This window comes from Siphateles boraxobius, unplaced genomic scaffold (genome assembly GCF_051911475.1).
Source record: "Siphateles boraxobius isolate OS27281-9 unplaced genomic scaffold, OSU_SipBor_1 24, whole genome shotgun sequence".
Lineage (NCBI taxonomy): Eukaryota > Metazoa > Chordata > Actinopteri > Cypriniformes > Leuciscidae > Siphateles > Siphateles boraxobius.
The window spans coordinates 10,887,827-10,913,989 of NW_027508855.1; the positions used below are offsets into that span (position 1 = coordinate 10,887,827).

General features: G+C 37.0%; 3 protein-coding genes across 4 annotated transcripts; 1 reads left to right on the forward strand and 2 right to left on the reverse strand.

Moving 5' to 3' along the window:
• Positions 1-1,179: 1,179 nt before the first annotated feature.
• mvk (mevalonate kinase) lies at positions 1,180-13,278 on the reverse strand. Of its 2 annotated transcripts, none has more exons than XM_077241409.1 (10): positions 12,935-13,278; positions 10,218-10,365; positions 9,922-10,063; positions 9,098-9,253; positions 8,500-8,603; positions 8,368-8,413; positions 7,558-7,648; positions 5,830-5,949; positions 4,693-4,846; positions 1,180-1,833 (listed from the first exon to the last, which is right to left on the reverse strand). In XM_077241409.1, the coding sequence occupies exons 1-10, from the start codon at positions 13,010-13,012 to the stop codon at positions 1,682-1,684; spliced, it is 1,191 nt and encodes a 396-aa protein (XP_077097524.1). In that variant the 5' UTR covers positions 13,013-13,278; the 3' UTR covers positions 1,180-1,681. The 2 variants fall into 2 exon arrangements, with proteins under 2 accessions (XP_077097524.1, XP_077097525.1); XM_077241410.1 differs by having other exon boundaries at positions 9,922-10,060; positions 12,935-13,247.
• A 131-nt stretch (positions 13,279-13,409) lies between these two features.
• mmab (metabolism of cobalamin associated B) lies at positions 13,410-15,875 on the forward strand. Its single transcript, XM_077240553.1, has 9 exons — positions 13,410-13,602; positions 13,732-13,796; positions 13,988-14,081; positions 14,158-14,215; positions 14,519-14,591; positions 14,707-14,804; positions 15,285-15,349; positions 15,433-15,492; positions 15,602-15,875. The coding sequence occupies exons 1-9, from the start codon at positions 13,499-13,501 to the stop codon at positions 15,684-15,686; spliced, it is 702 nt and encodes a 233-aa protein (XP_077096668.1). The 5' UTR covers positions 13,410-13,498; the 3' UTR covers positions 15,687-15,875.
• A 935-nt stretch (positions 15,876-16,810) lies between these two features.
• Positions 16,811-24,950, reverse strand: aldh3b4 (aldehyde dehydrogenase 3 family, member B4). The gene is made up of 10 exons (XM_077240554.1): positions 24,832-24,950; positions 24,410-24,605; positions 23,998-24,108; positions 22,978-23,098; positions 19,072-19,157; positions 18,896-18,977; positions 18,111-18,500; positions 17,432-17,598; positions 17,240-17,339; positions 16,811-17,110 (listed from the first exon to the last, which is right to left on the reverse strand). Exons 1-10 carry the CDS (start codon positions 24,882-24,884, stop codon positions 16,911-16,913), a joined length of 1,506 nt encoding a protein of 501 aa, XP_077096669.1. The 5' UTR covers positions 24,885-24,950; the 3' UTR covers positions 16,811-16,910.
• Positions 24,951-26,163: the final 1,213 nt, after the last annotated feature.

The window sequence follows — 26,163 nt, forward strand, 5'->3', positions numbered from 1 at the left end:
ACAAACATTTTCAGCAGCTTCTGTGTTGCAAGATCCTTCAGAAATCATTTTAATATGCTGATTTGAAGCTCAAGTCAATTCTTATCAATGTTGAAAACGGTTTGGTGTGTAATGTTTTTGAGATTCTCAGGATTCTTTGATGAATAGAAAGTTTGCATTTGCTAAAAAATAAAATTCTGTAATATATAATATCTGATATTATAAATATCTCTACTGTCACTTAATGATCAATTTAATGTATCCTTGTTGAATAAACTAGCATTCAACATTTTTTAAAGAAATGTATAGTATAAGCAGAATACAAAATAATAACACTTTTTCAAAAGGAAAATGTGTGTATGTTGTCATTAAAAGGCACTGTTCAAGCTCTTTATAGATCAACCAAAAATGTCCATTGTAAGTCAATGGGGTCCAATGTTGTTTTTGATCTCCATTTGATGTGCATTATATGGACAAAAACAGAATTTCGTTTTCTGCACAAAACATAAATAGCCTAGTAAAAAATAAATATGCTAAAAATACAATTAATACAAAAGAGGAAGAAAATAACACTTGACAGGAAAACCTGTTACATGGCCGCTGTATCGTCAATTCGTTAGGGCTAATCATCAGTCTTACTTTTCGTAATCAAATTAGACCAATCTACTTTTTTATGTAACTGATTGAAAAGTTATGACCAGTCTTCTAAAAAAATGATTAAGCATTTTTTGCAACCGACCAGGTACGCTGCATTGGCCTACGTTGTCCCCTCACTTCCGAAACGCACGCTGACGGCTTCACATTTACAAAACTGGCAGAACTCACTTTCAAAGGCGTCTCTGACCTCCCTAGATCTTCTCAAATTGACTTGTTCAAGCATAAGAGGCTCTGTCCTTCTGCCGGCCTTCAGTTTACAGGAACACATTAATCTCAGTGCAAATCCATTTCCTTTTCTCTAGCTCCAGGTCTTGCGTTCTGAAGATAGCCCTATTTATCTGTTCCTCACAAAACACCACTAAAATTACACCCCTCTCCTGGGACTGTAGGGAAAAGTGCAAAGCGTTTATTTCATCACTGCGCTTCACAGATCAGCTTGGTCTGCCTGCGTCTGGTCGACAGCCAAATGCATCCTTGCACCCACTAGCCTACTTGACTTCAAATCCGTTATGGTGCAAAATATTCTGACAAAGAGCAAAGAACTGAAAAGTAATTACTTTGGGTTTATTGACAGTGATACAACGGGTGTACTCAATCCAAAATGCTCCAAGCTGTGCTAGTTCTGGTCGGGAATGTGATCCGTGTTGAGAAACATTTTGGCAAATGAGATCGTCCTACATTTGCTAGAAATACAGAGACAGGACAGGAAATAATAAAATTGTGAAACATAGCTTTTAATTAAAAAGATGATTGGAATTTATTAAATATTATTTTAAATTAATTCATATGCATTTAAAATATCTATTATTTGCATTCACACACTGTCTAAAATTGACATTATTAAATCCATGTGTTACACTCTGCTGCCATCTAGTGGCATTGCTGTGTGTGAAATGTTTTTTTTACAGTGCATAAACAACTCTTAGCTCATGTTTTATATCATTTTCCAATTTTCCAAGAATGATTGTGAACTACATTTGTCGAACCAAGATCCAAAGTAACAGCAGCAACGAGCATTCGTAAAGTACATTGTTTGCTTTGAGTCTCAGTAGCTGTTGAGGATCTTCAGTATGTCCTGACTGAGCGCAGCAGATGAGTGCTGCTGTACCCCAGGAGCTCCAATACTGGTCTCCCAGCAGTCAAAGCCACAAGACTTTAACTCCTCAAAGGTGCTCTGAATCACTGATGCATCTGTCTCTGCAAGCAAAAAGGACAAAAACATACCCATTAACAACAAGATCTAGACAAATTATGTCTCTATACATAACAAAAGCTCCATGTGTAAATGTGGAATTCCTGCATCACTGAAGCAAATTGCATTCAATAATATAATATAATATAATATAATATAATATAATATAATATAATATAATATAATATAATATAATATAATATAAAATAATATAATATAATATATAAAAAGTTTAGGGTCGTTAATTTTTTTTTAAATCATACTTTTATTCAGCATGGATGGATTGAATTGATCAAAAGTGACAGTAGAGACATTAATACTGCTATAAAAGAAATGCTGTTCTTTTGAACCGTCTAATCATAAATCATGGTTTCCACAAAAATATTCAAGTAGCACAACTGTTTTTAGCATTGATAATAATAAGAAATGTTTCTTGAACACCAAATCATCATATTGGAATGATTTCTGTAGGATCATGTGACACTGAAGACTGGAATAATAATGCTGAAAATTCAGCTTAAATGACATTTAAATTAAATATATTAAAAAAGAAAACAGATATTTTAAATTGTAATAATATGTAACACTATTACTGCTTTTACTGTATTTTTAATCAAATAAATGCAACCTTTGTGTACAGTGTGCACCATTATATTATATTATATTATATTATATTATATTATATTATATTATATTATACTATATTATATTATATTATAGAGGGAGGATTGGATACACATTTATCACTTGTTCCAAACCTACGTAGGTTTGTGCAGGAAGTAACAATGGAATTACTGACAACCTGTTTAAAGGCGGTTCAGAATAAGTTCTTTCTTTTGGGAGACAATGAACAGCTATATAACACACTACATGAAAGCATTATGGGGACCTTTAAATAACGCTGAGATGGCAAACAACATGATTTAAAGGAGCAACAAGACACAGAATAGCTGAGAAAGACCAATCCTGTCTGCAAATCAAATAAAGAAAAGGACTTTACCTCAGAAGTCTCAATTCAGCCTTAACAAGGCATGCCTAGAAATGACAATGTCACATACTCAAGCTGCTAGGCTAACAACATCACACCATAAACGTTGCCCGGCTTCTTCCTGCATTGTGTTTCCTCTTTATCGGAGGCTGTTTTTGAGGGTTCTAAGATCCTGATTAAAATTCAATGCTTCAGTGGCTTCAGGCATAAACAAAGAGTGTTGCCCTGACTGACAGCTTCTGCATCAAGTTGTTAGCTTTGTCAGACAAGAGTGACAGGCAAGATTTACCTCACAAATCGCATTAAACAGTCACGCAGTCTGCAGGGTGCCCCCCTTATGGAGACTTTTCAAACAATACGCAGCAATCAGACTGATTAACCACAGGAAGCATATAAAAAATATACTCCGTAGGGATCCATGAAGACATTTCATACAAAAACAATAATGATTGGTACAATTATAATAAATCAGGTGTCAGAATTGACAGAAGATTGTCTAGTAGTCCACACAAATGCATTACAAAGCCCTAGCAATATTGGTTCTAACTAAGTAACTAGTAAAGTAACACATTACTCTTAAATTTACAGCAAACTATCCGAGTCACTTTTCAAATAAGTAATGCAAATTACTTTGTTTTCCCATTTATCGACTGACACCTCTGCTGTCCACGTTCAGAGAAATCAGAAGTACTGTAAGTGCAGAGGCGTTGTGTGCGCTGTGTAAACATGATGGTTATTGTAGCTCTAGACAAAATGTGAGCAGGCATTTACTCATCTCACTTGCACAAAAACAGATTCAGTATTCCACAACATGACTTAAAACAATGAAATGCAAACTCAGAATATTACACAAAACCTGCAATATCGAAATATGTTAGTTAACACAAATATTCTTTATGTATTTAATCTCACTTTATTAACCAATGTCTTTGCTGATGACCTTTGATGATCCAACCATACGATCAAGCTAAAAAATTAAAAAATAAAGTAAAACAAATTAGATAAATAAACATACATTTTTTTGCTATTTTTTTTATTTACAGTCCCACTGAAGTGCCTTGGAACGAGCAGTTTTGTATGATGCCTTGACGTAATTTCCACTGAATGAGGAAGCTAAGGCGGGACATATTGAATGGCTCCTCCCTCTTTTAAAATAGCCAATAGAGTTTAGTTTACCTCACAGATTGCAAGTCGTACTTGACGCACCATGGAAGCAAATCTGAGAGCTAATGACACATTGGATTCAATAGTAACGGATTTTTTCCCGCCACTTCTCCTGCACCAACAGACTTAGCAGAATCGTCTACCGAGGACGAGGACGAAAATGAACCGTCTTTGGAGTCAGACTTTATCAGTTTGAGCCAAGTAACGGGGCGGGACGCTTTAGATTCTAGAGAGCATTTGATTGGACAGAAAATGTGACGAGAAGCTGAAGTCTGCGGTGATGTCATAAAAATCCATGATCCATTTTAGAGGAAGTGAGAGACTAAGTTTTGAATGCTTTAATCTCCTAAATGCGAATTTTTTCGTTGTTTTGGAACACACCAGCTTGTTCATAACCTTAAGGCTAACATATTCATACTAAAAGCTAAAACTTTAAGTAAGAGTGTTTAACTTTCTTCTCCTGCATCCTATTCTTCTGCAATACAGAATGGCAGCACAGCTGAAAGGTTTGTTAGAGTAACACTAATTAGATACCTAATAATTATAAGTAACATAATTAGTTACCTTTTTAGGGAGTAACGCAATATTGTAATGCATTACTTTTAAAAGCAACTTTCCCCAACACTGAGTCCTAGCAACCACTTATAACATTCTGGCATAAATGCATTGATTTTTTAATCATTCTGGTGATTTCTGGTGTGTATATTGGTACCTGGTCGTAGGAGAGTGATTCCACAGCCTCCTCCTCCTGCCCCCGTCAGTTTGCTGTGCAGCCCCCTGGCCAGAGTGACCCTGCACAGTGTGTCCAAAGATGAGTGACCCACACCCATCACATTCAGATGGTGCTGGTTTATATCAATCAGCTCCTGATGATAAATGACACAGCGAAAAGTCTAAAAAGGATCAATAAAATCCATCCATGCAGCCATCAGGGATTTTTTTTAAATATAAATATTGATCATTTCTTTGGTCGTTTGCCAAACTTTCAAACTTGCATTGCTCTTCTGCCCAACACAAATCAATGTGTAATGAGCAAACTGCTGGGCCATGTGTCCAACAACAGCTCTTGCATAACGTCATACTGGTTGTTCACTACACAACGTTTTCTGTTTGTTGCAAATGTGAAAGATATTGATATATGACCATAGAGACATCTTGGGTTAAAAAAAGGCAGACATCCACTCTCAATTATGTCAGACTATATGATATAGGTCTCAGCTAATATTTGGTCACAATTGATACCACTAACTGGGAATTTTAAGTCACCAGCCCAAGTCTATTCGGACCTACTCTTTTACATGCACAAATTGAACGATGATACACAAACCAAAACAACTAATTTTATTAATGTTAGTAATGTTTTACCCGGAAAATAACACTTAAAGAAAACCCAAAAAATAAATCTAAAATACTGTACCATTCAAAAGTTTTTTAAATAAAGAAATACGTTTATTTAGCAAGGATTCATTAAATTGAACAAAAGTGACAAAAGACATTCAAAATGTTACACAAAAATGTATATTTCAAATAAATGCTGCTCTTTTGACCTTTCTATTCATCAAAGAATCCTAAACAAAATCCGGTTTTCCACAAAAAAATATTACACGCCACAACTGGTTTCAGCACTAACAATGCGAAATGTTTTTGAGCACCAAATCATTAAAAAAAAGAAACTTACCAATCCCAAAAGTTGAACTGTATTAAATAGCAAAAGCAACTGCTGATTCCAAGAAATAAATCTTTATGATTCCCCAAATTTGTTTCAGACAGAAAAAATGTGGCAAAAAAAAAAAAAAAAGTGTCTGGCACAAATAATAATATTTATGGAGAAAAGGTTGTGTGATTGTACCTCCAGTATGTTGTAGTGCTCAGCTGAAGGCCCGTGTGTGGCCATATCTGTAAGAGTCTGTTCACAGGTGCAGGACAAGGCGCTGACGGACTCCAGAACTGGCTTCATTACGGAGGAAAACTGCAAAACAACACAGTGCAGAGGACTAAAAGTGCTGTACAAACACAGCTGAGGGAAACACATTATTCATCAAGTAAAAATCAGCTTAAGCTTGTCACAGTAAAAGATATTTATAATTGTCAACCCTTAAGTCAAGCAGAATATCACCATACAACTGCAAATCAAACTCTTGCCATTTGGAAATAACAGTCCAATGTACAGTCAAACCAAAAAAATGTCAGACACCTTCAACATTTCTCACATTATCATAGTTTATTCATTATAGTTTAGAAAATGGTAATAAAATATGACAAGAACTCAGAGTTATCAAATAAGTTGATTTTTCACTGGTTTTGGCCATTCTTCTGTTAGATAGTCTCACAAATGAATTAGGTTGAATAGCTGACTTAAATTTAAGTACACAATTAGATAATACCAATTAACAAGCAATGCTAAATTTTGTTCTGTCTGTGGTGTAAAAAGGTCACATTAGCAATTAAAGCAAAAAATAAAAGCAAAACATGAACAGGTCAAAGTGTCTGAAAAATGTTTGATCCCCAAATTTTTATAAATTGTACTGGTAGTACACTGTATGAAGAATTTTTTGGTATAATATGTCACAGTTTACTTTATTTTGCTATCCTCACTTACATAAATTAACTATAGTGTTCTGAACCCACTAGTAAAAAAAATATAAAAAATATTATCTGGTGTCTGAATAATTTTTGGTTTGACTGTACTATGTCGTTGACACTCTGATAACTGATGAATTCGCGATTAGTTGACCAATGAAATCAGCTGCAGGTTGAGGTTTGCACTTATCAGGTTTGGGGTTAAAAGTATCATGCGCTTTTGCCAGCTGCCATTAAATTAGCAGACGAAAATGAATAATAGTGTATGCATGCCACCTAGTAGGCTGGAGTGTGAAGTACTGGCTGGCGCACAAAAAATCAATGGCATCTGCTCTTTGGTGGCATTACTAAGTGTGAAGTTGAAGCATGATGTACTGCCATTGTGCTCAATTCAATAAATCAAATATTCAACTGATTGAATGAGGAATTACATATAAAGTGAGGCAAGAGCATTAGCAAAAGCGTTCACCTCTCATGCTGCCATCTCGGCCCAACAACCAGATATTCTACAAACTATCTCCTTTTGTGTTCTGCAGAAGAAAGTAAGTCATGCGGTTTGAAATAACATGAGGGTGGGTCAGGATTAATCATTTTTGGGTCAACCATACCTTTAAAACAAATTCTAAAAGAGGGTGGAAATGGCTGAGTAAAATTAAATTGCACTTGTTCACGGCTTATTCCTTTGACTAATAATGCCACAAAAGTGTAGAATATGACTCCTTTCAAGTCTGACCTGACTCTTTACTCTTGTCCACCCCAATAATACCGGAATTCCACTTGGCCAATCGGGATGTGCCAGCAGTGAGGTTACCTGCTGCCGTTGTCAGGGTAACAGAGCTCAGGATCGTTGGCAAAGTGTTTCATTTGGAGCTCTTCTAAAAGGCACTCAGCACTGGGCCCCTGGAGTGTTCCTCCCTCACACAACCACGGCCATTATGCTAATTGAAGGGCACAGGAATAAAAATATGGAAGAGGGTGGGGAGGAGCCATTTACTACCTTGTTAATTTTGTCCTTCACTCCAGAAACAAGCACTTTGGTGCTACGTGGTACTTTGGTGTTAGTGAGAAGGATCCTCAGAATGGGGACCCTGGGGATAAAATGAACCCAATAACACACTTAGAAAATTATGTTGGTTCTGTAATTTCACTGAAATAATTTTTATATACACTGCCTGGACAAAAAAAAGTTGCTGTTTGGAGTTGAATAGGCTAATACTTGTATATGTATACAAAAGTGTTTGGGAAGTGCTGGAGTAGAATTTACAGAGTGCTTGAATATTGCATTGTCAATACAAGACCTTGACCAAAAAATGGAACCACAACATTTATTTCCATCAAGAGGTTCATACTTTTTTGGTCAAGATCTTGTATTGTCCAGCACTCTGTAAAGTCTCCTCCAGCACATCCCAAAGACTTTCAATGAATTTAAGGTCTAGACTCAGAGGTGCCAATTCATGTGTGAAAATGATTCTTCATGCTCCCTCCCAACCATTTCACAATTTGAGCCTGATGAATCTTGACATTATCATCCTGGAATAGGGCCATGATGCATCTTCCTACATGGTTGTTTAAGAAATGAAAACTACACACTTCATCAATTAGGGTTAACAAATTGTTGCCAAACATATAACATGCTAGAATCACAATAATAACTGCAATAATGATCCAGTCATAACCTATAAAGTATTTGCCTATTTAAATCCAAACAGCGACTTTTTTTTTGCCAGGCAGTGTACTTTACTGATAAATTGGAACAGTAACTTAAAAAATATATTGTGAAAATCGTTTTTGCTGAGTAAAATTTTACCAGCTTAGTGTAGTTATATTCCCAGCATGGTATCTTAAAAAGCCACCTGTTATAGAAAGCATAAAGTGCTGTATTACAAAAAAAATACATCAAATGAAGAAGCATAATGAATGCACAAGATGGCAGTCATACCCCATGTGCCCACAGCATTATCCACCCCTGAAGGGTTACCATGGATGATCTTCTCGCCCATGAACGCCCACCTGTTAATCAGCTCCATCTCATCTTTACACCATCTAAAACACAAACAGAACATTTTCACAACTAATGGCTGCTGAACTGCATTTTTAAAAATATATTAAAATTAATATTAAAAATAGGAAGAGGACAGGAAAAATTAACGGGGTGATCATCTGCATAAGCACTGCAGCTAAATGTGAATGAGCATGACCAATTCTAAATTTGAACCCTTTTATGTTTTTATCCTGTATTTCAAACCACACATTTTCAAAAACCTGGATGGATTTTTGAGAGGACATAGGAAGGTCAATGTCTTTGGAATCCTAAATTAATATCTCTGCTCCCCAGTTGCTTAATTCATCATTTGATTTTAGATGATCAGATGTATCTATTAAAAGGCTGGTGTAGCCTTATCACTAACAATCAGGTCTGGTAAACAAAAGGTTGCATGTTGTTTAAGGGGGACAATCCCTGTAAAAGTAAATGAAACGATCCTTACCTACATTATCTACATATAAAAGCCCCATAATCCATTGTAATGAAGTGTTACCTGGCTGACTCCTGCTGTGGCGTAAGAGGAGACGCTATGGTGCCTCTGGCAGACAGCAGAGCGGCAGACAGACAAACATTATAGGCGGCACTGGAGCCTAAACCAGCTCCTGTGGGCAACTCTGACCACACAGACACTGTGATACTGGCCAGAGCTCTGAAAAAAAAGCAGCAAATATCAAAAGCCCAAAATACAACAATGTTCATATGAAGCTTTCAAATATATGCAGATTTAAAGTGCCCCTATTTTGCTATTTTAAAGTTTCCTAATTTTGCTTTGGAGGCCTCCCACAATAGGTTTACAAGCATCCAAGGTCAAAAAACACTTTAATTTCATCATAATATACAATTATAGCTTCACCTCTTTTTTCACAGTGTTGGAAATGGTTTGATCAAGGATTCAGTCTCTCTGAGCTTACTCTACTCTGATTGGTCAGATGGCCTAGTCTGTTGTGATTGGTCTACCCCTTACGGTGCATGTCAGAAACGAAATAACCATCACCATAACTGAATAACAGAGGCTTCCTCAGCACTTGTACACACAGTGATACGAACAGCAGCAATGGCATCGGTTTTACCATTCTGGATGTGCTTGTGTGCACAAACACACAAGGTTAATGCAAATATTTTACAAACCAATAAATAGGCAGTTCAGAATCTGTTCTTTCTTTCAAGAGAAAATAACTACATTTGTCTTGCACTTTGATCTTTGAAACTTTGCAGACCTTTATATCCACAAACAGCTATATTACACGTCACATGAAAGGTAATATCTGAAAAAGCATAATAGGGCACTTTGATAAATGAGTTGAACAGTGTTCTTACTCTGCAAAAACAGTCAGGTACATGTAGAGAAAAGACAGAACTGCCATGCTTCTTGTGTCTGTGGAATCATCTAAAATGCCTGTGAATTCACGTAGTCTCTTCAAAAGATCTGCGTCAAGTTCCTTCAGGTCACCCTGCTCTTCTGAAACAATGAACAGTCAAAGAAACAAGATGATTGCTTTCCGAGGCTGCATTATTTCAACTTCAATTAATATACACGGGTAAATAATGACAGAGTTTTCATTTTTGGGTGAACTATTCTTTTAATAAAAGAACAAATATCCATCTTCTCTCACCTTTACACCCAGCCAGAAGAGGCTGCAGTGCTGTTATTTCCCAGGCCAAAAAAGTGTCAATATTGGGGAGGTTAATGCGCACTTCACCAGATGCTGTGGACTGCAGCCGCAGGTATGTGCGCAAATTCAAACTCACAGCCAAAGCAACCTGTTTTAGATTGATAAAGAACAGAAGAGGGACTTTAAAGGGAAAGTGAAAAATTAAAGAAATTTAATTTGGTCATCACTGACTCACCCTCATGTTATTCCAAACCTGAATGAGTTTCTTTTCTTCTGTTAAACATAAATTAGGTATTTTGAAGAATTTCCGTAATCAGACAGTCGATGGTTAGTCGATGGTAGCCATTGACTTCCGTAGTAGGAAAAAAAAAATACTATGGAAGTCTATGGCTACCGTCCATTGTCTGGTTACCAAAATTCTTCAAAATACCTTATTTATGTTTAACAGAAGAATGAAACTCATACAGGTTTGGAACAACTTAAGGGTGAGTAAGTGATGACAAATTTTAAATTTTTATGTGAACTATCCCTTTAATTTCAGTTTTCCAAAAGTACATTGGACATAATTAACATGAATGATCTCAATCATCTCATCTTTGACTATGAATATTATTAACCCTAAAATCAACCCTGAAACAGATGTTATTAAATAATAAGCAATTAAATAATACCTTCTAAATAAATATTGGTAAAAAAACATAGCAGTAGCTGATACTCTCTACATAACATTAAATGTTACAGCTTGCTAAAAATCACAATAACTGCCAACTTAGCACTTTGTGTTAAAGGAAAATGTCAAAGTTAGTAAATTTTCAAGTTAGCATTTGATCTGTCATACCAACATTGTATGCTGTATTTTTAGTGATAAAACACATTTTTGTATCAAAATGGAATAACTATAAATATTAAAACTATACACAGGTCCTTCTCAAAAAATTAGCATATTGTGATAAAGTTAATTATTTTCCATAATGTAATGATAAAAATTAAACTTTCATATATTTTAGATTCACTGCACACCAACTGAAATATTTCAGGTCTTTTATTGTTTTAATACTGATGATTTTTGCATACAGCTCATGAAAACCCCAAATTCCTATCTCAAAAAATTAGCATATAATGAAAGGGGTCTCTAAACGAGCTATTAACCTAATCATCTGAATCAACTAATTAATTCTAAACACCTGCAAAAGATTCCTGAGGCTTTTAAAAACTCCCAGCCTGTTTCATTACTTAAAACCGCAATCATGGGTAAGACTGCCGACCTGACTGCTGTCCAGAAGGCCATCATTGACACGCTCAAGCAAGAGGGTAAGACACAGAAAGAAATTTCTGAACAAATAGGCTGTTCCCAGAGTGCTGTATCAAGGCACCTCAGTGGGAAGTCTGTGGGAAGGAAAAAGTGTGGCAAAAAACACTGCACAACGAGAAGAGGTGACCGGACCCTGAGGAAGATTGTGGAGAAGGATCGATTCCAGACCTTGGGGTACCTGCGGAAGCAGTGGACTGAGTCTGGAGTAGAAACATCCAGAGCCACCGTGCACAGGCGTGTGCAGGAAATGGGGTACAGGTGCAGCATTCCCCAGGTCAAGCCACTTTTGAACCAGAAACAGCGGCAGAAGCGCCTGACCTGGGCTACAGAGAAGCAGCACTGGACTGTTGCTCAGTGGTCCAGAGTACTTTTTTCAGATGAAAGCAAATTTTGCATGTCATTCGGAAATCAAGGTGCCAGAGTCTGGAGGAAGACTGGGGAGAAGGAAATGCCAAAATGCCTGAAGTCCAGTGTCAAGTACCCACAGTCAGTGATGGTCTGGGGTGCCATGTCAGCTGCTGGTGTTGGTCCACTGTGTTTTATCAAGGGCAGGGTCAATGCAGCTAGCTATCAGGAGATTTTGGAGCACTTAATCCTTCCATCTTCTGAAAAGCTTTATGGAGATTAAGATTTCATTTTTCAGCACGACCTGGCACCTGCTCACAGTGCCAAAACCACTGGTAAATGGTTTACTGACCATGGTATTACTGTGCTCAATTGGCCTGCCAACTCTCCTGACCTGAACCCCATAGAGAATCTGTGGGATATTGTGAAGAGAAAGTTGAGAGACACAAGACCCAACACTCTGGATGAGCTTAAGGCCGCTATCGAAGCATCCTGGGCCTCCATAACACCTCAGCAGTGCCACAGGCTGATTGCCTCCATGCCACGCCGCATTGAAGCAATCATTTCTGCAAAAGGATTCCCGACCAAGTATTGAGTGCATAACTGAACATAATTATTTGAAGGTTGTCTTTTTTTGTATTAAAAACACTTCTTTTATTGGTCGGATGAAATATGAAAATTTTTTGAGATAGGAATTTTGGGTTTTCATGAGCTGTATGCCAAAATCATCAGTATTAAAACAATAAAAGACCTGAAATATTTCAGTTGGTGTGCAATGAATAAAATATATGAAAGTTTAATTTTTATCATTACATTATGGAAAATAATGAACTTTATCACAATATGCTAATTTTTTTAGAAGGACCTGTATTACATATTAATAAAAACATACAATTTTTTAATTATTCACACAAATGAAACCCAAACACTATTTTTTTTTATCCTAAACGAAATATCCTTCAAAACTATGATTTTTCTAAAACACTTTAATGAAGGAAAAGCGCAAACTCATCAATTAAAATACGTCAATGTTGGGGTCTCTGATGATTTAAACACCCACCTTTCCGTGCACGACCGAATGCTCACCGTGGAGAATTACTTTCCCTGGTGCTGAAACCAAGAACTCTCTTGTTTGCATCCTGAATATTAGAGCTTGGTCAAACTTCTGAATTTGCAAGATATTTCCCACAAAATGTATCAGTATATGCTGACCAAAGCAATAAAACCTTGCTAAAATCTCATATTTGAGGTCATCCACTGAGCTTAATTCAGCGCACTATTCTTGTAGCAGATAAAATTAACAGTTTAGCTAAATAATCGAGAAATCCTGAAGTACAGCGTCATACACAGTAACGCATCCCTTCGGCTTGTCTATTGCCAAACACGTGAACCTTCGCTGAAGTCTGACCCAATCAGGATTGATCTCTCACATCCCTGACTCTAAACCCGCCTATCAGAATGAAGCTCTCATTGTCACCAACTCTCAAAACACCAATCGCAATTCGCACCACCTCGTGTCATAGTTGCGTGATAGAACATAGAACGCCCGTCTACGGGCAGCAGGAGCTGTCAAAACGTCAACAGTAAACACAGAAGCGCGTTTGGAAATGTTTTAGCGTTTACGATGTTATCTTTCGTGACTAGGTCCACGGGTCTTCACCATGCCCTTCGTTTAGGGACATGTATAAGCATAAAGCAGATGCAGGCTGTGTGTTGGGATAAAAAAAGGTAAAAGGACTGTTGTAGCTTTGAAGCCCATATCCCATGGGTTTCAGGCTAATGTAAGTTAGCCAGTGAACTACAAGTGTATCAGCTTAAATACTTTGAATGTTACTAAAGTTTTCTTACTTTTCCAAGGTATGCCAGCACATCTGAAGAAAACAGAAGAATTCCCAAGATATACACAAAAACTGGAGATAAAGGTTATTTCATTTTATACTATATGCTTATGTGTGCTGGCAGCCTATTTTGGATTAGGGATTTTGAAATGATCAACATTATATATTTACAAAAAATTTTGAAGTTATGTTACTGGGTACTAGAGTTGCATGTCAAACTGAAAGTGTTAGGTTTGTTTGAATATTGACTTGTTTTCAATGTCTCACCTCATTAGGCTTTTCCAGTACCTTCACAGGTGAGAGGAGACCAAAGGAGGATCATATATTCGATGCTTTGGGAACAACAGATGAATTATCATCAGCAATTGGGTAATGTAGCGTAATGTGAGGGTCACATGACTCTAAAATGCTTTCCGACAATAAAACGTCTGATTCCCCTTTTCAGGTTAGCAAGAGAATTTTGCATTGACAGTGGCCATTCATTCACAGATCAGCTGGACAAGGTCTGTTTTTCTCTGATGTTTGATGAGAAGAAATGAATGATTTCATCTACAGTGGACCTGAAATTATTTGGACACTTAAGGCATTCTTTAAACGCATTCTTTAAATGAGTTTAATTGCTTTATATACAAAAAGCCATTTGCAAATAGATTTTGGTAAGCGTTTCCACATAATTAGTTCCAATTAAATAATCAAGTTGATTTCAGTCAGTTGACCTCAGATTTTAAATGTTTTCAAATAAATGGCTCATGGTTTACATTTTTTTGCATGGCATAAGTGTCCATATACTTCTCTTGTCTGTACAGATCCAGTGTGTACTACAGGACGTAGGATCAAATATTGCCACTCCACGGTCATCAGCTAGAGACAGTCACATCCGTAAGCTCTAAGCAGAATCAAAGGACGTTTTCAATATACAAGTGCATTCAAATATTTAACTGTATAGATTAGCAGTAAAATATGAGCCTCATTCTGATGTTCCTGTTCCAAATAGAGAAGACAAAGTTCACCTCTCAAGCTGTGATTGAGCTGGAGCGGTGGATTGATTCGTTGACAGAGGAGCTGCCTCCACTCACCAACTTCATACTTCCTGTATGTATGTTCCAGAAATATGTATGCTTCATAATCTTTATGGAGTTTAATGGCAATTAGACCCTAGATGGGGAGTTGCAACATTTTTATGATTTGGGTTGTTAAAGTCACCATGAAATCGAAATTGACAACTTATATTTGTGTGTAATTCAAGTGCCCTCCTAATCTATAATCAAAATGACTTCCCATCCCTCATGCAACATCTCTTCTCTGATGACATGTTTACTGACTTGACGCCAGGACAACCTGTCACTCACAAGAGATCACAGCAGTAGCTAACTACAATGATCCAATCAATTCCCAGTGGACAAAATGAAGTGTTCAAGAAGCCGTTTCACTCAGATATACGTCATCATAGGGAAGAAAAGAGTATCGCAGCCTCTGTTTTATGCTGACTTTAATGATATGTTGATGACAATTAATATTGTAAGTAAGGTGATTACTGAAGGAAAGCCATTTAATCTCATACTTGATTTGCAGTCAGGAGGGAAAAGCAGCGCAGCTTTACATGTGGCCAGAGGAGTGTGTCGACGGGCTGAACGCTGGTCAGTATGACATACACGTGCACACAAACATATTCTCAGTTCCACTTGTGTTACCTTACCTTATCAAATGTTATCTATTACAGTGTTGCCCCTATTGTCCGTTCAGGTGAGACAGATCCTGAAGTTGCCAGATATCTGAACAGGTATGAACTTATTATATTATTCTTGTCATTATACATAAGTTTTCAGTAGAATCTATTCATTTTATTGTGATTTAATCACAATATCAGTGAAGACTTTTTGCTTCCACAGATTGAGTGACTACTTGTTCACGGTGGCTAGATATGCTGCAATGAAAGAGGGCAATGCAGAAACAATCTACAAAAGACCTGAATAGGGGAGGAAGAAATCATCTCAGTGTCTCATCTAAAATTTCAACCATGTTCCACTTGTCTCCAAGATATATATATATATATATGTGTATATGAATACAAAAACATTGATCGGGCGTTTTGTCCCAGAGTTTACTGTATAAAGTTTTTTAGAAGCCTAACAATAAACTCTGCAATCATAAACAAAACTGCAATCATATTCTGATGTAGTTTGTACTATAGTCATTATCCCATAGTTCACCTTCATGTGAAATTAAAATGGTCATTTTTATATATATACTGTATGGATTACTTAAACTACTGTGGTAAAATTGTTTTAATATTACCATTTGTACCCTGAAAATGTTGTTGATTTTATGATATAAATTTAAATTTAATATGAATCAGCCTGGCATTTTACTACATTTTTCATGCATATAGCTTTCAAAAGTTTAAGGTCAGTAAGATTTGTAAGTTTTTGAAAGGAGTCTCTTAAGCTCACCAAGGATGCCTTTGTTTGATAAAAATACAGTGAAAACAGCAATATTGTGAACTATTACAATTTTATTTTAAAATTTAATTTAATTTTAATTTCATTAAAAAGACCAATTTAATTTATTTTCAGCATCATTACTCCAGTCTTCAGTGTCACATGACCCTTCAGAAATTCTAATATGCTGATTTGGTGCTCAAGAATAATTTCTTATTAACATCAATGTTGAGTTGGTTAATATTTTTGTGGAAACTGTAATATATTTTGATGAATAGAATGTTCAAAAGAACAGCATTTATTTGAGAAAGAAATCATTTCTAACATTGTAAATGACTACTGCCACCTTGATTAATAAAACTCAATTTCTTTAAATATATATATATATATATTACTGAGCCCAAACTTTTGAACGGTAGTGCATGTTTGTAATTTCACATTTCCATTAAAAATAGCGCTAGTGTTGTTTTCTCTAACAAAATATCTAAAAAATATCAACAACAAAAAAAGTCCCTTGAAAAGTATCTGCTAAAATAATAAATGGAAACATAAATGTGTCGTTTACTCCAAGAGGACTGTCCCTGCAGATAGTGTAGAGTTGTAACATTCTGTATAGTTGTACAGAAAAGTTCTACTGTACAGAATCAAAGCAAATTCCCATGATTTAATACATACGTTTGGTTTATGTATCATGGTTTTACATCAAAGGATTAAAGAGAATTTCCTGTGAAAAGGCATTTGATTTGTGCAGTAATGGCTCTCACAGAATAGTGCACCAACCCTGGCTCCTCAGATTCAGAGAGCTGGCCAGGCTGACCAAGGACAGGTTGCGGTCCTCATAAGGGGGATAACGCAAGTATGTCATGCACTCAATCCGGGTGGTTCGCAGAAGGCAGGACTTCTTATGAGAGAATGCATCAAAACTGTAGCGACCATGATAGGAGCCCATTCCACTGGCACCTGTCAATAAAATCCACTGGATTTAACTCTTTTGATGATTAAACTCTTAAGCAAATAGTGTTTGCGTTGCCTGATTTCTTTACATGCTGTAATAAGTTGAGAAAAAAAAAGAAAAGAAAAGTGCCTCACCAACTCCTCCGAATGGCATTCCCACCATCACGCTCTGTAAGACGCTGTCATTCAAACAGAAACTTCCACTGGATGTTTCATTCATTATCTTGGAAATCACCTTAGAATGCATAAATGCATGCGTTTATGAGTGCTATATACATAATTTTAAATGTAGCTATGCCCACAGGTTGTAGCAGGGGAAGTATTTACCTTGTTGTTACTGGAGTAAGCATACACACATAGTGGTTTCTCTCTGGAATTGATGAAAGCCACAGCCTCATCTGCATCCTGGACCGTCAGTATGGGAAGGATGGGTCCAAAAACATCCTGCTGCATGATTGGATCAGACTCCACAACCTCCGTCAGAACAGTTGGTGCTACAGTTTGAAATATCAGAATATACAATAGAATTTTTTTCTTTTTTCTTGGTAAACTTGTACATTAACTTTAAAATAAATAAAAAAATAATATTTTTTTGGGTCCAAAACTGGTTGCGATATTGGACATTACAAAAAAAAAGAGACAGAAAAATGATAGAAATATTTGATGTAAATACTAAAATGGTTTATGATTATTACAGTAAAAACCAGTATTTATGATTATACTAAGTTTTAATAATTTATCTTCACTTTATTTAAGGGTAAAACATTTAATTACATAAAGGGCATTTAAATCATAGCAAATATAAATAAAGACATAATTAAAAAAAGAGTTTTAATGTGACATAACAAAAAAAAGGTCTAAAATCTATCAAAAAACAAACAAACACTGGGACATACAAGTGCCTGTAGTTAAAGAAAAACACATATATAACTCATTACCATTAACACTGGACTTAATTAACATTTTAGTAAAAAATCTCTGGCAATGCAACACTGCTTCCACTTACCAATGTACCTCTCCATATCATTCACCTGACCTCCAATAAAAACCTTTCCAGATCGCCACAGCTGGTCTTTGGCCTTGTTGAAGATCTCCTCATTCACCATCCTACCGAAGCTCCTGGACTCGCGTGGGTCGGTCCCGTAGAACTGCAGGAGCGCGCATCGGAGGGCCTGTAGGAGGTTATCTTTGGCATCTACATGGCACAGGATGTAGTCGGGTGCCACAGCACTTTGGCCAGCATTATGGAATCGTGCCCAGGTAATGCGACGAGCCGTAGTGTTGATGTCACATTGACTGTCAACATAACAGGGGTTTTTACCACTCAATACCAGAGTCACACGAGCCAGTGTCCGAGCAGCAGCTTGAGCTACTTTAATCCCATTCTCTTTATCGCCTGAAAGAAAAAAGAATTAAAGCTGTTAGTAGTACATGGAAATCTCTCAAATACATAAATCCATAAAGCTGCAACACTTTGACCCCTGTTTAAGGTATAAAATTAAAGACTGTTAAAGGCTTTAAAAATCATCACAGTTAAAGTTTTGTGGCTTTTGGTTTTAAGGACATCAATAATACTGTAATCCTAAAATTTGCTCAATATTTTAACAGATATACATATTTAAAATGCATACACATATTTTATACTGTATACACTACCGTATAAACTTGATGCTGAAAATGTGTCCTAAAAGCAGACTTTAGTAGAGCCCTCACTGGTACTATTATCTGATAGCCCATGTGACATCATAGATTCTTAAAAAAACTCTGGGATCAGCTAGGGCTAGGCCTTACCAAAGAAGAATACATGATCAAATTTAAGGTCTATCATTTCTGGAATTTCATGTGCTGCTGCAACAACAGAGTGAAAGCATTCCTGAAAAATGAAGAACATGAAACAATTAGAAAGAAACAGGATCTAATAAACTGCTGTGCTGACGGATTCAAAGTAGTAATGGTGTTTTACTCACATTGTCCAGGTAAGCTGGTATGAGTCTGTGCAGAAGCTCAGCAGTATGAGTGCAGGTTTCTGATGGGCTTATAATCACACAGTTACCTTAAACAAAATTAAAATAATAAATAAATTATGAATATATATACAGTCACCTAAAGGATTATTGGGATCACCATACTAATACTGTGTTTGACCCCCTTTCGCCTTCAGAACTGCCTTAATTCTACGTGGCATTGATTCAACAAGGAGCTGAAAGCATTCTTTAGAAATGTTGGCTCATATTGATAGGATAGCATCTTGCAGTTGATGGAGATTTGTGGGATGCACGTCCAGGGCACAAAGCTCCCGTTCCACCACATCCCAAAGATGCTCTATTGGGTTGAGATCTGGTGACTGTGGGGGCCATTTTAGTACAGTGAACTCATTGTCATGTTCAAGAAACCAATTTGAAATGATTCGAGCTTTGTGACATGGTGCATTATCCTTCTGGAAGTAGCCATCAGAGGATGGGTACATGGTGGCCATAAAGGGATGGACATGGTCAGAAACAATGCTCAGGTGGGCCGTGGCATTCAAACGATGCCTAATTGGCACTAAGGGGCCTAAAGTGTGCCAAGAAAACATCCCCCACACCATTACACCATCACCACCAGCCTGCACAGTGGTAACAAGGCATGATGGATCCATGTTCTCATTCTGTTTACGCCAAATTCGACTCTACCATCTGAATGTCTCAACAGAAATCGAGACTCATCAGACCAGGCAACATTTTTCCAGTCTTCAAGTGTCAAATTTTGGTGAGCTCTTGCAAATTGTAGCCTCTTTTTCCTATTTGTAGTGGAGATGAGTGGTAACCGGTGGGGTCTTCTGCTGTTGTAGCCCATCCGCCTCAAGGTTGTGCGTGTTGTGGCTTCACAAATGCTTTGCTGCATACCTCGTTTGTAACGAGTGGTTATTTCAGTCAAACTTGCTCTTCTATCAGCTTGAATCAGTCGGCCCATTCTCCTCTGACCTCTAGCATCAACAAGGCATTTTCGCCCACAGGACTGCCGCATACTGGATGTTTTTCCCTTTTCACACCATTCTTTGTAAACCCTAGAAATGGTTGTGCGTGAAAATCCCAGTAACCAGTGGCGTCATGCCCATTCAAAGCAAGGGGGCACGTCCCCCCTCAGATTTTTCCTCCTTGATCATTTTTTTGTCACAACTTTATTCCTATTATGCTCCATAATTGCCAGAGCCTATAACGACTCAAATGTATTCTTCTGGATGTGTAATAAATTGGTCATCATCAGCCCGCCCCTTTTTCCTAATATGGTGTCTGTGTATATCAAATCTACGCTACGCGCATAGCGCTCTAGAATCTTTGCTGTGTATGTTCAAGCAACTCACTCGTCTCGCACGTTGAGCTGGCAATGTTTTACAGATGGTCTTGAAGTGGTAAGTGGGCAAAGAACAATCGGCATTGAATTAGTTATCGGATGATATTAAAAGGTAGTGGGATTATTTGTGGTTGACCTGGAAATTTTAACTTGATCAAAAAGTTATGGATTTGATATTAGCTGTGAATTCAGAGCATTAACTTAATTTGTGTCAGTGTAACGCTATCGATAGCTAGCCTAGTCTAACCGTAAACTAGTTGGCTAATGTTACTGCCTGCCATACAATTTGTACTCTTTACAAGTTCCTTATCTAAAATATAATAATGAGCAGTGTACCTACAGTATTTAAATGATTTTACTAAAGTAATGTTACATATTACATTTGATTTGATTACTTTTTTACATTTCTGTCAAATATTAACCATTTTCAAATAAACGGGGTATTGTTAAACTTATTCAGCACTGAAATCTGTCAAACTTCTTTCAAAGTCCTTCATCACATATTAATATTAAAATAACTTAATTTCAGAGCAACACAAAGTCAAACCTCAGCACCTTTATGTACCTTTAATGTAAGATCGTTCTTAGGTCACATACCAATTTAAAATCATGACATAAAAACTGCAATGGTACTGTTTTTAAAATCATGTGTAGTAGGCTAAAGGGGACAGTAAGTGTGTGTGTAAACATGCTTTAATAAAGTAGACTTCAAAACTTTTGAATTTGAGATTACAGTTCTTTCATCAACCTGTCTTTTACATAAACTTACAAAATAGATACTTTAACTTAGTCCTCAGATAGAGGAGGGTTGCTGCTAGCTCCGTTAAGGTATTTCTGTCCCTCCCAAACTGCATTGAAATGGTATGTTTAGCAGCCAGAATTTAAACATTTTCAGAGGGAGAAACCCCCTGACCCCTCCTAACATGATCCATATCACCCGTCAGAAAACAATTGCAACATCACAGATTTTGCCCCCCCAGAATTTTGGCTTGCATGACGCCCCTGCCAGTAACTGAGCAGATCGTAAAATACTCAGACCGGCCCGTCTGGCACCAACAACCACACCACGCTAAAAATTGCTTAAATCACCTTTCCTTCCCATTCTGACATTCAGTTTGGAGTTCAGGAGGTTGTCTTGACCAGGACCACACCCCTAAATGGATTGAAGCAACTGCCATGTGATTGGTTGGTTATATAATTGCATTAATGAGAAATTGAACAGGTGTTCCTAATAATCCTTTAGATGAGTTCTATCTATCTATCTATCTATATATATATATATATATTAGTGCTGTCATATCAATTAATGTGTGTGTGACATGCAGTCGTAATCGAAATTATTCAACCCCCCATTGCAAATGAGGTTTATTGGCAAATTGACTTTCAGCTGTAATTGAAATAGCTCAATACAACAAATGTTTCAAGTGGTTTCCCCAAATTCAACTTTCAATGACTTCTGCAGTCTCAAAATTATTCAACCCCTTCATAGCAAGCATCTTTAGTACTAAGTAGAACACCCTTTTGCTGTTATGACCTGCTGCAAACAAGATGTATAACCAGACACCAGCTTCTGGCAGCGTTTCTGAGAAATCTTAGCCCAGTCTTCATGAGCAATGGCCTTCAGTTCAGTAATATTCTTGGGTTTATGTGCTCCAACCGGCTTCTTCAGATCCCACCAGAGATTTTCTATGGGGTTCTAGTCAGATGACTGTAAAGGCCACTGTAGAATCTTCCAGGACTTAATCTGCAACCAAGCCTTGGTGGAATTTGAGGTATGCTTGGGATTATCGTCCTGTTGGAGGGTCCAATGACACCCAAGCTTCAGCTTCCTCATTGACGGCATGAAGTTTTCTCATAGGATTTCCTGATACTTCAATGAATCCATCTTGTCTTCCACATGCTGCAGGTTTTCATTGTCAGAGGATGCAAATTAGCCGCAGAGCATCACCGAGCCCCACCATGCTTATAGGCAGAGGGTTCTTCTCAGCATATGCTTCAATCTTCTTCCTCCAGACATCGCACTGATCCATAGGGCTGAAATGTTCCAGTTTTGTTTCATCGCTCCACAGAACAGAATCCAAAAAGTTCTGTGGTTTATTTATATGATTTTGTGCACTTTTCTTGTGCTTTTGGGTCAGTAGTGGTGTACATTTTGGAGTTCTGTCATGCATTTAGTACGCGACTTACTGTGCAGCTGAAACCTCAGTACCTGTTGCCAGCAAGTCTTGCTGCAGGTCTTTTGCAGTGACTCTGGGATTATTCTGAACCTGCCTTCTCAGAAATCTGGTTGCAGCCATTGATAGCTTCCTTTTTCTGACATTTGGGAAAATCACTTTAAACATTTGTTGTCTTGAGCTATTCCAATTACTCTTGTTTGATGTATTCATTGCAAACAACTGAAAGTCTGTAAATGTTGCCAATCAACCTGATTGGTTGACATATTATTCATTCATATTATTCAAAATCACAAAATTATTACATAAACAAAAGCTTTTAGGTTAGATGCGATTAATCGATTTGACCGCACCAACAAAACTTACCAGCTGCAATGGCACCTACTAAAGGTACCAGACAGAGCTGGAGAGGACTGGTCCAATTCCCAATGATCAATACCACACCCAGCGGCTCATTTACCAATAAGCATTCATCAAATGCTGCCGCCTAGGAATAAAACAGACAGATTTGACCTCTCAGTAGAAAATGCAAAAACATATACCTGTAATCTTCAGAAAAACACTAATACAGTGGTTCTCAAACTTTTGGGCTTTCAAAATATTGTCCAATGCAATATCCAATGTCCTCATATGCTCTAATATTCCTCCGGTATGTTCTGCTGTAATTATGATAAAGCTGCTTGTTTTTAAACTTTTTTTTAACCCTTGAGGCCCCCTGTTTGAGAAACACTGCTCTAATATCATAAAAAATACTAAAGCCTTGTAGAAATAATAGCATTAAATTCACTTTAAAACACTATAAAAGAAATAGTGCCATTTTACCACAAGGCAAACAAATCTGGAACAACATCCTTTTTGACCTTGAAACAACATTTTTATCAAATGATTTGAATTTAGGGTTCAGTTAGGGTGAAAAAAATGAACAATGAAAAAAAATGTGTTTTTTTAAGAACTGATCAATGAAAGGATCAAGTTACCAAAAATGGTTCTTCTTAGGCATTGCTGCAAAATCCCACTTTGGAAATTTAATTTTTAAGAGTGCATTTTGCAGTTTCACCTTGTTCATCATACACTTATAAAAGCATCAACAGGTTTTACAGTCGTCATCATTAGACTGCTTGGCACATTTATAAAGGCAAATACTAATAGCTTGCTAATCTTGTGACGAAGAACATTGGCTATGGTCTTCGTCATAAGCTACTTTGGCAAGCTGAGAAAAAACACAATGTGAGGTTTTGTGTCTCAGGGCATGAACACGTTTCTTTGTGTCTTTCACTTTGTGAACAAGTGTCTGCTTTGTACACAACCCATGCAAAAAAAATGAGACATAACAAAAAACAACTATATTTCTCTGCTGCTATTTCAGTCACTTTTCTCAGTATATACCCAGTTGCGTTCTATATGTTGCACCTCCATCCATTTCTTCAAGTTGCTGATGGTGTGAAGAGCCTCACTTTTGACTATCATCAGCTCGGACATCACCGTTTCAAAGCGAGGCTATATGAAACAGATCACAAAGAACGTTTTATTCCACCAAAATATGCCTTAGCTACCACAAGATATATATATATATATATATATATATATATATATATATATATATATATATATATATATATATATATATAGGATGGATTAAATTGATCAAAAGTGACAGTAATGACAAAAACCAAAGTAATGAGGATCCATGGTTTTACCTGTGGTTACTATCTCCACCACAATCAGGCTACAATACAAAAAATATAGTCATATAAATCATTTAATAATTAGCTCATCAGACTTATTTAACTCTTATTACCTTGTGCACATCCCTTCCAAGAGCATCTACAAAGTCACACTCGTGATCCATCAACATGCGCACCAAAGCCTCTAGCTGGGCCAGTCTAAAGCTGTCCTGGGCTGTTCGTCTGGCCCTGAAAGCTGCTCTGGCTCTCTTCAGGACCTCTGCACATGCTGCTGCTCCACTCTTCAGACACAGGTCCTCTATCCTTGTCCTGGAATACAACCATGAGTTACACTATCATCTAAATCAGGAATGGGCAACTTGGATCTTAAAGAGTCACTGTCCTGCAGAGTTCAGTTCCGAACCTAATCAAACACACCTGAACAAGCTAATCAATATGATTAAACATTTAGATGACACCAGCATTCTTTTTATTTTAAACTAATCAATTAAAAAAAACAATATATTACTATAACAATATTTGTGGTCATACTAACCTCCGCAGGGCTTTGAACCACCTGGTTGGAGAAGGACTTGGTGGGGAGCTCATGGTTTCTAGAGTTTTAAAAACAGCTCAAATATCAGCACATCACATCCAGCAGTGCACCAAGAACTTTAGGCTTTGGCAGTGCTCAACACACAGACTGAGAGAAAATGATCTGAAAGGCACCATAAGTTAATGCAAAAGAGCTTAGAACTGGGGGTGTTATATAAACAGATTTACCTTCAACACTCACTGTAAGCATGTGACTGTCACGTTTACTTCATGGACTCAGTCTCATACATTGCATTATGCAGTATCATTGTCTGTTGTTACAACATTGAGTATACATCATACGTTTCCTTTACTTATTTCATATGGAGCAAAGTTAGAGTCAAGAACCGACCCTCCAAGAGCTGATTCCTCAAGATCCGGATCAGGATGGTCAAAGAACCAGAAATAAATGTATTTTTGCTGGATTTATTGCAGTTTATTTTAAAACACTGAGGTACTTTCACCAAGTGGCTTTACAAAGCCATGAAATTCTCCCAAGGAATTCTCCACATTTAGTACATTGGAAACTGACTGTAGTCTTTACCTAAGCTGAGACTCAGACCCATACACTGAGAAATAAAATCCAGACCAACAGCATATTTATAAAATTTTGAGAGGTTTCAAGTTGAAGACCAAAACACCAACTCTGTTCTGGATAAGATCTTATAGCTGCAATATGACAATGTTCTAAAGGCTGGAACACACTACATGACTTTTAGATTAAAGGTTGTAAATGGTTACAAAAAAAACAACTGGGCATACACTAAATGACTGAGGATCACACACTACCAGATTTTTACATTGTCCAAACACAACAAACTCATGCAGAAACGATCACCTTGTTGCTATAAGACGCATGACAAATGGAAACAATGTGTTCTAAAATCGGCTCAAAATATAAAACATGTTTGAAATCCTCAGACTGGATGGAATCATAGTCTGAAGGAAAGAAAAAAAACCCTGTGGCAATCATACTCGGTGGTATTTTCTGTTAGATCTGCCAACTTCAATCGCCCCAGTGTCTGCAGACTGTCTCTGACTTTTGGCAACTGGCTTTGACTGTAAATCAGGACAAAAATCAGAGCTAAAATCATATAGTGTATTCCAGTCCTAACTAGCATCTCACCATATAATCTAATAAAAAAATGACACAAGACATTGTTTGTTGTTTAGTAAAGTTTTAAGATTTGGATATCCAAATGTTTACATGGTTGATCGACAAATAAGTCTACATTTTACAGAGGAAATTTTACTGTACACACGGATAACTTTACAATGCCATTGCTTTTGTAAT

Bases quoted from the DNA above. Each gene is read 5' to 3' on its own strand.
- aldh3b4 (XM_077240554.1), bottom strand. From the start codon at position 24,884: ATGAGCTCCCCACCAAGTCCTTCTCCAACCAGGTGGTTCAAAGCCCTG. The intron at 18,978-19,071 runs GTGAGTAAAACA...TTCATTTTTCAG, and splicing joins TACCAGCTTACCTGGACAAT to GAATGCTTTCACTCTGTTGT. The intron at 17,340-17,431 runs GTAAATACTTCC...ATGCATTCTAAG, and splicing joins CTTACTCCAGTAACAACAAG to GTGATTTCCAAGATAATGAA.
- mvk (XM_077241409.1), bottom strand. From the start codon at position 13,012: ATGCAAACAAGAGAGTTCTTGGTTTCAGCACCAGGGAAAGTAATTCTC. The intron at 10,366-12,934 runs GTGGGTGTTTAA...AATCTAAAACAG, and splicing joins ATTCGGTCGTGCACGGAAAG to GTTGCTTTGGCTGTGAGTTT. The intron at 4,847-5,829 runs GTACAATCACAC...ATTTATCATCAG, and splicing joins AGCACTACAACATACTGGAG to GAGCTGATTGATATAAACCA.
- mmab (XM_077240553.1), top strand. From the start codon at position 13,499: ATGTTATCTTTCGTGACTAGGTCCACGGGTCTTCACCATGCCCTTCGT. The intron at 13,797-13,987 runs GTTATTTCATTT...TCACCTCATTAG, and splicing joins CACAAAAACTGGAGATAAAG to GCTTTTCCAGTACCTTCACA. The intron at 15,493-15,601 runs GTATGAACTTAT...TTGCTTCCACAG, and splicing joins GTTGCCAGATATCTGAACAG to ATTGAGTGACTACTTGTTCA.